General features: G+C 29.8%; 1 protein-coding gene and 1 non-coding gene across 2 annotated transcripts; both read right to left on the bottom strand.

Annotated features, from left to right (window-relative positions):
• Positions 1–489: 489 nt before the first annotated feature.
• On the bottom strand, positions 490–561 carry TRNAT-UGU (transfer RNA threonine (anticodon UGU)). Its single transcript has one exon. It is a non-coding gene; the product is annotated as a tRNA-Thr (tRNA).
• A 4281-nt stretch (positions 562–4842) lies between these two features.
• Positions 4843–6698, bottom strand: LOC125820578 (auxin-induced protein IAA6-like). Its single transcript, XM_049499982.1, has 3 exons — positions 6228–6698; positions 5819–5912; positions 4843–5150 (listed from the first exon to the last, which is right to left on the bottom strand). Exons 1-3 carry the CDS (start codon positions 6604–6606, stop codon positions 5042–5044), a joined length of 582 nt encoding a protein of 193 aa, XP_049355939.1. The 5' UTR covers positions 6607–6698; the 3' UTR covers positions 4843–5041.
• Between the last annotated feature and the right edge of the window lie 6053 nt (positions 6699–12751).

The raw sequence follows: 12751 nt of genomic DNA, 5'->3' as shown, positions 1-12751 counted from the left end.
CAATTAATATATCATGACTTTAAATTTGACAATTATATTTTACTTAATAAAAATCATTTAAAACAAAAAAAGGTTTAAAAAATACCAGACTTATAAAAAAATCTTTATTTTGATTTTGAACTTTTACCATGAGTACTATAAGTCTATAACAATAGTTACAAGTTATGTTGTTCAGACTCTTCAAAAATATCGACAGATGTGTATCGGATACTCTAAAAATAGTGTATTTTTGAAGTATCCGACACATGCGGCAACATTTTTGGAAAGTCCAAATCTAATCCCAAAATAACCTAGGAGACCCTGTGAATACTCACATTCGATTTAAACTCAATTTATATCTAAGTTGATCGACCTTGTAAATACACACTATTCCATTTAAACTCAATTTATGTCTTAGTTTCACAAAATATAAAAATAAAACATTCAATATATCTAAATTAATATAAGGAACGATAAGTTAAAAAGAACAAAAGATAAAATACTTGGAAATGCCCCCATGCAGGATCGAACTACAGACCTCCAGTTTACAAGACTGGCGCTCTACCACTGAGCTATAGGGGCTTTGGATATTAAAGTAAGTTATTTTAGTTTATTTATCTATTATCTACAGAAATGGGGAAGGGAAAACAACTTAACCTCATATATTACCAACAGTTATTTAATTAGGCATATATTCAATTTATATAACAAAATGCATCTTCTCCTCATAGAAGACGACGATAACAACAACAATATATCTAGTGAAATTCTACTAAGTCAAGTCTGGAAAGGTATAGTGTACACAGACCTTACCAATTATCATATCTCAAAGAGGTAAAGAGATTGTTGCTCAAGTGCATTTTCCTCATAGAGGAAAGCAACATTAACACCGATGTGAGATGTTTTCCATTTTTTTAACTCCCCTCCTTAAACTCAACATATAAAGAGACCACATATCTCATTAACTATAAAATGCGAGATTATTTTCATTGTTCAACAACTACTATCAAGCAATAAACTTTGAAATGATCTTTTTTCCTTATAAAGTGACTTCAAAAATAAAATACATTGGACAATTTTTAATCAATTCTAGAAATTTTTGCTTTGAATATACATACATGTCAAAGCTAAGTACTTGTATAGTACTATCCATTACCGTATAAAAGCACATGCATCCACATGAATTGCATATGTATCATGACCCCCATAATCATTAGCTTAATTTTGTTAAACATGATAAGTTATGTAGTGATCAAATAATTTTAGTGTCTCCAAAATTAAGTGTATAAATTTTCAAAAAAAAAATTGTAAGAAAACTTGTGTTAGGCAAGAACATTATTCATGGAAAAGTGTTTGTCGTGTTTCGACTTTTAAGGTTTATTTTACTACAAGTGATTAAACATATGCATTGGAATTTGGTTGTACTGTCCTTTTCTTGAAAGAAATTCAAAAGTATAAATTGACCTTTCTTAGTAATGTCAGATCAACTTTTGAAACGTAAGTGAATAAGCATATACATAAATATAGGATGTGGATGGTTGAGCTAGATCCAATTATCTTGATAGATAGATAGATAGATGACTCTTGAATTTTCAATTAATAGAGATTATACTCTTTCCTTACGACTGATCATACCATACTTGACTGGTGTTATATATGTACAATGATAGATTCATAATTTGCATTAAGATATATTTAAAGTATGAAATAATATCAACACACAAATTAGCTACAAGAAATCTTCAAAAGTAATTTTAGATGTGTTACACTATCTGTGTTTATAACAGTACTACTGATTACAACAAACTTTGCAGAATCACGAAGTTATCAAAGTTTAATGAACCAGTGAATAACAGAAGAACAAAAATTAATTCACAAAACTAAAATATGTAAAAACCTACCAGAATCTGGAAAAGCAGAATGGAAAGAAGATCAAGCCCACTGAATGCACAATGTCCCCTTAAGGAAATTATTCCCCTCTAGTATCCGAGGTTTGATTTGAAATATGTCCTCCCAGGATAGAATGATCTCAATCACCAGTGTATTGATACCCAAACCGCTGGTGTCAGCGAGCCACTCAACGGCAGTAAAGTACACGAAGAAAATTTGTGCAGAAGAAGAAGAAATCAGAAATTGTCGTAAGTAAAAAATCTGAAGAATTACGGATATTTATAGCCAAGAGGAACTGATTCCGAAAGGTTGCAACCTTTCAGAATCCACACGACCATTCATGAAAGTTTGCAACCTTTCAAACGGTTGTTCCTGAAAGTTGCAACCTTTCAGAACAGTCATCTCCAACGGCGGGAAATTCAAATAAAACGGGAAAGTATTTTACATAAAATGGGTCGCGCAGATCTGAGTCGGGTCGGAACGTTTCGGTTAATTAACTAAATAATTGAAACGGTTTGGCCATTTAATTTAATTTAATTTAATTAATTAAATAAATAACTAAATAACTAAATAATTAAAACAAAACTTTGTCCAAAAATTAATCTCTCTATCATTTTCCAAAGCCAAAGCCAAGTGATGACGACGACAATGCGAAGGGTCCCTCTTTCCAATCCTTTTAACAACTAATAGAAGTGTTCTCTATTTAAACACTTCTATTTTTCTTTCCACCACCAATGAGGGAGAAATGTCTTTTCTTAAAGCATAAAAGAATCTTTTTCAATTCCTCTTTTCATCTTCCCTACATTTTTCATTAAATTTTGCTATACCCAACAAGATGAACCTCTAATCCCTATTTAGCTTTGCCTCTAATGCTACATTAGTGGAGTCACAAACTCACAATTTAGGACGAGGTTCAATTGAATCTTTTCGTTTTAAGAGGTTATTGCCCAAATAGGACAATACTTTTCATCATGATTGTGTTTTTATTAAAAATGGAATATTAATTCTTTTTTGGATATCTTTTTTATATTTTTATAATTTATAAACTGAATAGACAACAACATAATATGGTATAGACAATTATTATTTAACGGAGAGAGTACTATATAAATCAGAATATTGGACGCAAGAAGTATTTCTTATGGACCAAAGAGTTTTTCTTGGTGAAGGAGAATATAATTGAAAAACGTAAAAGAAAATTAAAGGTAAAGTACTGATATGATTTGATGCTGAAAAAGTAAACATGAAAACAATTGATATATACGTTTGGGTATATGCTAGTTGTGTAATAAGTGAATTGTCTGGTGGTCATTTGTCAATTAATAAATAATACTATCTGAGCAGGTAGATGTACTCTCAAAATCCGACATATTCCACGCTTCTCATTTATTGAAGAAATAAAAGATCGAATGGGTGTTATACTGTTATATATACACATCTCATGGTAAAAAAATTTGTTGTATTTACGTCGAGTCAATAGATGAGTACCATATATTTGCATAACGATGGAGCCACATATATTTGAAGAGTTTCAATCGACATCTTTTTATTAGAAAATTATCAAGTGTAGTTAGATAAAAATATTAAATATACTCCTTGTTAGTGGAAATTCTGACTCCGTCGTTATATATTTACTGGAAAAATGTAATGAATTTAATATGTACTTAATAATGTGATATTGGATTATTTAAAAGATGCTATTGCCGAACATCAACAAAAATAATGCCTTCTGTCGGACATGCTGATTATGGGCCAATATTTCAGTTTAGTTTGTTGATATTAATATAAAAATAAATTATGTATCGGTTGAAGATTCTGCATCTACCAAATTAATACACTCTTGGACTTTATTAAATATGAATATACATATACCCCCCACCCCACCCCACCCCACACACCCACACACACCCCTCCAGTTAGTGTTGCCTTGTTGGTATTTGTTTTTTTAAGTTCAATTAATTCAGATTTATACTACAGTATTTTTCACTCTAAAAGATAAAATGTTCTCTACTATATAAAGGTGATCTCAGTTTCATGACTCAAACTGAAAATGTCTTGATTAAAAATGAATGAATTTGTACATTTTACATATGATTCACGAGTGATCTCTATGGTTTATTTTAATGAAGTCTGTTTGGAATAATGTACAGGTACATAACACATGATTTGATTAATAATTAACTATTTGGAGATTAATTTCGGTGGAAGTAAGAATTAGTCCGTGTGCATGTATATCCACACTGAATAAAGGTTGCATCGATTAGTTAAATACTGTGATATGTAGTTAAACTAAAGTATATTCATATGGTACATCACTGCTTTATTATCCCCCAATAAAAATAAAAATTAAGGTTCATCAGTATTTCATGATCCAAGAAAAAAAAAAAATACACAGTTAATACATTGGACTTATAAGTGTGTTGGAGTGATACAGGAATCTTTCCATTTTTACACAAGTATGCATGAATATGTATAACTATGCTTTTCTACTCGATATTATATATATTGTTCACTTTTTTCGAGTTATACATATTTGATAAATCCAACTTCAACATGGTGAACAGATAAGGAGAACACTAGCTAGAAAAAATAAATTTTAAAAATAGATAAGGAGAATTAATAGAAATATGAATAATGTAAATTGTCAAGTAATTAATTTGAAAAAAATACTTTTAGTAACATGGACAATTGATATGAGACATTAGGAGTACTACTCTATTATCTGATTAAAATAGTCGTTCATCGGGTGTCTTTTTATATAATCTTTGTGTAATCGGAATTCACTAACATTTCTAGAATAAAACAGAATTTTAGCTTTGGCTAATTAATTGATTTTGGGATTTCAGATGTAAGCAGAATTCTTCAATTTACAAAAAACACAATTAATTAAAACAAAAACCAAAAGCTAACCAAAAAAAATGAAATTGAAACAAAGGGAAAGTTAGCTGGTAGCCACAATTTCAGCACAACATGTTGGTTACACATATAGCCTTATTATACATACGAAAGTTGTCATTTACGAGCAAATAAGGTACTGATCACTACAATAATTAAGCTAATTAATTAAGAGGAAATCAAATCAGAAATTGATTAAGTCTAGGGTGTCTTATCACACCTAAGATTACAATTACAATTATATATTAATGTAAAAATATAGCTTGAATCATCCACTCTATTTCTCTTGAGACATTCCCTTGAGAAAGTCCCTTGCTCCAAGCCCTATCACTTTTGCCTCTGATCTCTTCATGATCCTTAGCCTTTTGCATGATTCACTGAACATTCTGCAAAATCAAATTTAAATTAATACAACTTCTTTAGATTTTTACTAACACAACAAAATGTTGAGTAACTAATCAGAGTTATGGTAGAGTGGTAAGTACTATTTTATTCTTAATCAAGAGGTATGTTCTCTTGGGTATGAAGTTGTCTTTGTTTGGAAGTGTTTTACCCCCAATATAGGATCTTCCTAGCACAAATCCATATTTAGCCGGGGTTTCAATATTCTAGTTTATCAACATGATGATATTTTGATCTATGCCTTAAAAAAGGACCAAATTAATGCTAGTTTAAATCACCTAAATTTGAGTAAATTGGTCAACTTATATACTATATAAGCTAAATTTGACACCCCTTAACACATAATTAGTTTAATTTTACAATTAATTAAAGAAGGTTCAATTAGGGATAAGGTGCCCAAGGGGCAGATCTAGAGGGTAGCAAGGGTCACCTGAACTCACTCAGTAAAAAATTACATGCTATATATAAGATAATTTTCTTATGCATATATATAAATTTTGAACTTCTTCAACATAAGATTAGAGGTTGAGTGAATCCAAAATTCACCTTGAATTTTCAAATCTCAAGCACTATTTTTATCTTCCAAACTTTCTTAATGAAAATTCTGAATCCGCCGTCTCGAGAGGGATATAAAGAGAAGTGAAATACTTACTGCCATGGAACATCGCCGACAAGCATCCAATCTCCATCTTTGTCTTCATAGATTGGAACGAACTCTGACTTGTCTGCATCCTCCAATGCTTCTCCTGTTGACACATTTATATTTAATTAAATACAAATTTAACATATAATTAACACTAGTAATTAAGTAATTGCTTAGATTTATGAAGATCCTCTATTTATGTTTAGTATAGTATAGGAAACGTACATTTCATAATAACAAGGTTTTTTCAAAGAGAAGTTTCAACTACTTAAAGCGAGGGTTCGATGGCTCTTTATAACTCTACATTTCAACTAATTATGCTTAATTAAACATGAGAACTTATCAATATTAATTTCACTTGCCTAAATGCATGCAATGCTTTTAATTTAATTTAAATTAAGAAAAATTAAATACTAACCAATTCCATAGCAATCAAAGAGCTTCTCAAGAGCCATAATAAGTTGAGCATAACCCTTATGAGTACTCAAATCAACTTTCCTCAAAAATGGTGCACCATCCATGCTAACTTTCACGTACATTTTATTATTGGATCCGGCTTCACGTCCGTTAAAGCTTTTCTTTTTCCGGTAAACACATACCGGAGGCCACCCCACAACTTCATTCTTGTTTTGACACTTATAATTATTTGCCTCAACGCCGTCGTTACCATTAACATTGTTGCTGCTGTTTCGATCACTAGTAGTAATTTCCGAAAAAACCCTTTTCTTCTCATTTTTCTCCAATTTTCCTCCTGGAAGTCCCAATCTTAGCTCAGTAATTTCCAATTCTGTTGCCATTTCGTATTTATTTGATGTGCAAAACGTATAACTTCTTCTTTTTTCTTCAAATGCGTTTTGAAGAGTGGAAAATTAATATATTGTTGTTTGATGAAAAATTGAGTATATATATATATTTGTAGGAATTTAATTTAATAATTGAGAAGACAAGGAAGGAGCAATGGCAGGTAAATTAAACTTAATGGTCGGTCACATGAGATACAAAGGTAGGGAAAGTATGTATAATATATATAATGTTAGGTATGTAATGTAAAACATTAATAATTTGTGGAGATTTATTTGTGACCGTTTGATCATATTGTTAACAAAAGACATGCCATGTGATGTCTCTGATTTAAGTGTTCCCAATATGTTTGTAGACACATTAATATACGCGTGCAAATAAAGATACATATATACATGTACACAATGTAATTATTTCGAATATGGACTAACTTCCGAGGTATGAATAAGGTATGTATACATATAATTAGTCTCTTCAGATCTTATTTATGGCCCTATATTGGATATCTTATTGTTGTTTAGAGGCAAAGCAAGCTAGCCTTCGAGATACGGTCGGTCAAATTAAATTTGGTTCAAAAATTCTATAAAGAAATTCATTCAATACGTATAAATTATAAATTTTAAACCCAATAACTTAAAAGAATTAGAATTTGAAATCCATAAATACTTTAAATTCTTATTATGTTTCTAGCTACACAAATCTTTTAATTGAACGAACGCCTTTTTGGGACCAAAATCAAATGGGAGGGTATACTTCTTCTATTTCACTAGTTAAAAGGGGCAAACGAATCCTTTTGCCAAAACTAATACAGGAAAATTAAGTGTTACATTGATTTCAAAATCTAAATACAGAGTAATACCTCACTAAATTAATACTCGATAAATTAATAATCTCATTGAGATAATATTTTCTTCTGGTCTCGAGTCAAAGGAAAAAATCACTCATTTCAATAAGATAATGAGATAATGTATTTTCAGAAGACCCCTATATAATTATATGGTCTCATCAATATTATAAATTAATAATTCTTTAAAAGTACAAATATATCTAAGGCAATTTAGTGAATATGATTCTATTGTGTTTTTTTTGTTAAAATTTAAATCTAGTTGAAGCTCATCTCTAACTTTTTTTATATTATTGTATCAAAAAGTTTCGGTGTTGTCTTTTTGAACTTCACCATAAAATTGTGAAGAGTTCTAAATGCGATAAGTGTTTCCTTACGCGTAACTGGTTGCAAATGTATTGTATCATTTTCAACTTCATCATCAACATTGTTTTTTTCCGATGGTATCCACAATTTCTTCTAAGTAATAGACCTCTGAACATGCATCACTTTTCATCCTGGTAATCCAAATGGCTATTGATGTCAAATTTTTTTCGGTAACCGGGATCATTAATCATGAACTCAAATTCATGAATGATGTTTTCACAAAATACTCTTTATATTAATAAATATTAATATGTCGATAAATAATACCTCCACAAAATAATAATATTTCATGGTCCCACATATATTTAGTAAGGTTTTATTGTATAATCATGTATTTGAATTAGGTTTGACAATTTTGAAACCAATGAAAGCCATGTTTCTCTTGAAAAAAGAAGTGAAAAAAAATGATAGTTTACGAAAAAGAATATCATAAATAAAAAATTGTCTCCGTTATAATTTCCTATTACATAGACAATTAATTTTTTGAGGAACATATCCAATTATAATAGGGTATGTGGATATTTGATTCTTGTAGCGAAGGCAAATTTCTGCGGGATAATATATACTTCAAACATGATAATTATTTACATATATAATAAGTAGCATGTTAATAAAGGAATATAATTTCTCCAATTATAGACAATCAGTTTATATTAAATTATAACAAGAAGATATTATACTATACCCTGAGAATATTTTGCAATATTGGGACATAGAAATCTTACGTTGAATCCCTTAGAAATGCAAATTAATACATAAATATAACTATAGTCCAGTCAATTATTTACCAATTATATAGTTGGAAATTCAACATTTTAATTAAGTAGACATTCTCTTGCATGTGCACGTATCTTATAATAATTGATACGACTGATTATTATCAACTCCAATATCATGTAATTAACTCAACCAATTAACTAACAAATTTTACTTAATTCATATTGCTATCTTTTAAAAAAAAATGCAATCTTTAATTTGGGTAGTTAAGAACTAAAACATGTTAGTTGACGTACGTTTATTCATGTCGGTTGCAACTAAAATGTCGAATTGACCATCCTCTCGTTACAAGTGGTAAAATGTTTTGTTACATTAAAAAATTTAATGGGGGAAAACCTAAAGTTAAAATTACGAGTTCAATAGAATTCAATATAATTGTATTTTAGAATGAATTCATTTAATATATATAAATTTTTTATCTGAATCCTAGAAAGGAAAAAAGGATTACAATCATTAATTTAAAATCTTAAATCCACTTTTATTGTATTTATAAATAGCGGAAAATTGAAGCCTATAGTACAATCTTCTCTAAAAGTTTAAATACTTTAGAGTTACCGCACTATATATATATATATATACATAGATCTTCAACAGTATCCCTCATTGCTTATAAGATTTTCTTCTTTCAACTCAATAATGTGTGCAATAGTTTCTTAAATGAGTGGGGGAGATATGCAATCGATATCATTTTCATCTCCACCCACCCTACTAACATACTTATTGAATTGTATAATTATCTCATTTAAAGTAAGTGCAGGAGGGGGAGTAAATTAACTTTTCCTTATTTAATTTTACATCATTCCAATATTATTCCTTATAAATTTGTGATAAATAAAAATCATTGGGAAGAAAAAATAAAAAGTTTGAAGGTATAGGCATATTATCTTCTGATTGATGACCAACTAATATAATCAAAATCATTTGATGAAACCTCCCAATCATTTTTGACAATTACCAATATAATCTGAATCATCTATTAAAGCCTCCAATTATATATTCTTACAGAAAAGAAATTCAATATATATATATATATATGGATCGAGGAACAAAATAATAAGACTTAGTTGCATTGTCCTTAGGATAATGTTACTCCCCAACCGAGCATATGTTTCCTTAGGATTGGACAAGGAAATGAAACTACAAAGAGGACACCCCACACGTGATAAAGAGTTTAATTTGTCCCCAACATATTTTAGACAAACGTACCCACTAATCCATCCTATGTACCCTTGTTACACTCATAAATAAAATTATTTCCCTACTCAAATGAAACATATATAAAATAGCAAAAACACAGCCCTAAGTGGACTCATATTGGGTAATATACAGCTAGCTTCACACTTTCCATCACTACATTTGAGTAATATATAATCTATTATTATATTGTCATATTATTTTGAGGTCGTTATTGAAATTTATTTATAAATATCACAAAAAAGGTCCATGCATGGGTGCAATGGTTTTTGCTACAAGTATAGCCTAAAAAGAGTTAATCACTGTGGACGTTTTACTTATAGTTAGTTGAAGTGTGTAAAAAAAACTTAAGATGTAATTAGAGAGCTTAAAAAATAATACTTTTTGATCAGTTTTAATTTGTTTGACTTGATTCAAAGTATAAATGATCAAACTAACTTATGTTCAATGTGTATTTGGACATATAATCTTCATATATTTTAAAAGGCTTAAGTCGTCTGCGGCCACTTAAAGTTGTCCGCATATTTCACTTGAACACCTCAACTGAAACTTGTACCTATTGAACACCTCTAGTACTTCAGATTGATACCTATTTGACATTTTTTTAAAATCAGCCCCAAATATTAAGTGAGTGAGATACACTCTTGATGACATGGCACAATAACAAATTAAATTATGACATATGTCATGTGGGTCAAAAATATTATTAAAAAAATAAGGTAAAGAAAAAATATATTTTGAGATTAAAAAATAATTATTATGTGAGCCCTTATACAACTCACCCACCCACCCACCATACACTCTTCCCCTGCTGCCCATCGGAACCATCCATCCTATTATTTCTTGCTCTCTAATTTTCTTCTTCTTCTTTGGATTAAACAATGTTGCTTATTGTGATTCAAAAATAAACATTGTTATACATTTCACCCACTCAAATTCTTTCCCTGCTACCCATCGAATTGCCGACCACCATCGACGACATTTTTCTCTTTCTTTTTTTTTCCTTGTTCTTTAACTTAAATAAACATGGAAGTTTTAGATTCAAAAATATTTTTTTAAAAAAAGAAATAAAATTTTGAGAGTAAAATAATGTTCCGTAGATTAATTCAGTCCTAGATTTAAAGAATAAAAAACACGACCAAGTCATCCTAAATCTGAAGAAAAAAACACGACCAAGCTATTCTAGATCTGAAGAGAAAACAACGACTAAGCAGCGGCGTTAATGGCAGAGATAATAGTGGCTGCTTAAATGAGGAGGAAGAGACGAATGTGCAGGTAGCAATAATGAAAAATCTGAAAAAATAAAATGATCGTGATGGTAAAGAAAGTGAAGTGCCTAGAGAAAAAAATGAAAGAAGAAGGGTGTATGATGGCGGCGGCGATGACGGCTGCCGGAGAAAGTAATGGTAACCAACCCAAGGAAGAAGAAAGAGATTTTTTTTAAAAAAAATTAGAAAATGTCTAATTATTTGTTTTCACGCGCTCAGCAGCGGTGAATCACACTTAAAGTGCCATGTAGGCAAAAAATGTTCAAGCGGTATCAATTCAAACTCGTAGAGGTGTTCAATAGGTACAAGTCTCTGTTGAGGCGTTCAAGTGAAATATGTGGACAACTTTAAGGGTCCGCAGATGACTTAAGCCATTTTAAAATGAAATTTACATATTTAAGAACTATGTATGAACATACATAAAAATTAAAGTGATAATTATATTAACATAACTAATTAGAATCCAATCCCAATCTAAATAGAGAAGATAAGCTATAATATATTTATAATAAGGTCATTGTCTCACGTATAGCACCAACATAAAGTACTAAAAATCACAATTAACAATTCAAAATATATCAAAAGCATTTGAAAAAATCATGATTAAAGAAAATATTCTTGGAGTGTCATCAAAATAGGAACCATACAAACAAATTAAAAGAGATGGAGAGAGTAATAATTAAATTGTAGTGGTAGGTCCACATAAGTTGCCAATTGCCATGCATTCAAAATCAAACAAGTTACTGGTTTCCGTTCGTTCCGCTCTACCATTTAATTATAAGTGAAACTTTGGGGTACAAATATTTATTTATTTTATTCATTCATGAAGCTTCTAGCTAGGTAGAAAAATCAAAAGTAAATAAATTAGTAAAACATTTCATTTTCACTGAATAATGCAACATTGTCCATATGTGCATTATTAATATGCGTTTGTAGAAGACTCATCATGATGAGCAAGTGTATTGGTACGTAAAAATGCACGCATAATAGTAATTTGTACGTCAAGCAGATTTATTATAAGTTGTCTGATGCATTATTGTCCGTTCAAAAATTTGTGACTAATAATAACAAGGAAGAGTCCAGAAAAATATAAGTGAATATAATTATTTTGACCGATCGATCTATGGCCGGTGACATCAATATATTTTTGTATTAAAAAAGAATATCCAAAGAAAAAATTGTGACTAATAATAACAAGGAAGAATCCAGAAAAATACAAGTGAATATAATTATTTTAACCGATCGATCAATGTGTAACCGTATGGCCGGAGACACACTGACATCAATATATTTTTGTATTCAAACAAAAATATCTAAAAAAATTGTATAGTAAAACTACAATTTTAAGAACCACATAAATTGAATTGAACCGACACAACCACACCTATTATATACCCCTTTCGTTTTAATTTATTTGTCTTATTTGATTTGATACATAGTTTTTTAAAAAGTAAAAAGGACTTTTAAATCTTATGATCTTCAATTCAAGATATATAAATATACTCGTAAACATGTTTACGTGGAAAGTTAGAATTAAAAGAGTTGCTAAAAAAATGAAAGAAACATTCTTTTTGAAATTAATTGAATAAAATGAAAAATAAGACAAACGAATTGAAACGAGAAAGTAATAAAACTCTTCTCACAAGTACATTATTGGTGGTTTCTGTTATCGTTACTTGTCTTCCTTAAATT

The sequence above is a fragment of the Solanum verrucosum genome, unplaced genomic scaffold (assembly GCF_900185275.1).
Source record: "Solanum verrucosum unplaced genomic scaffold, falcon-dt-bn FXZP01000117.1, whole genome shotgun sequence".
In the NCBI taxonomy this organism is placed as follows: Eukaryota; Viridiplantae; Streptophyta; class Magnoliopsida; order Solanales; family Solanaceae; genus Solanum; species Solanum verrucosum.
Note: the sequence above shows the minus strand (reverse complement) of the source record. Positions and strands in the feature narration are given on the sequence as shown.

Bases quoted from the DNA above. Each gene is read 5' to 3' on its own strand.
- LOC125820578 (XM_049499982.1), bottom strand. From the start codon at position 6,606: ATGGCAACAGAATTGGAAATTACTGAGCTAAGATTGGGACTTCCAGGA. The intron at 5,913-6,227 runs GTTAGTATTTAA...ATGTGTCAACAG, and splicing joins CTTTGATTGCTATGGAATTG to GAGAAGCATTGGAGGATGCA. The intron at 5,151-5,818 runs GTAAGTATTTCA...TTGATTTTGCAG, and splicing joins GTCGGCGATGTTCCATGGCA to AATGTTCAGTGAATCATGCA.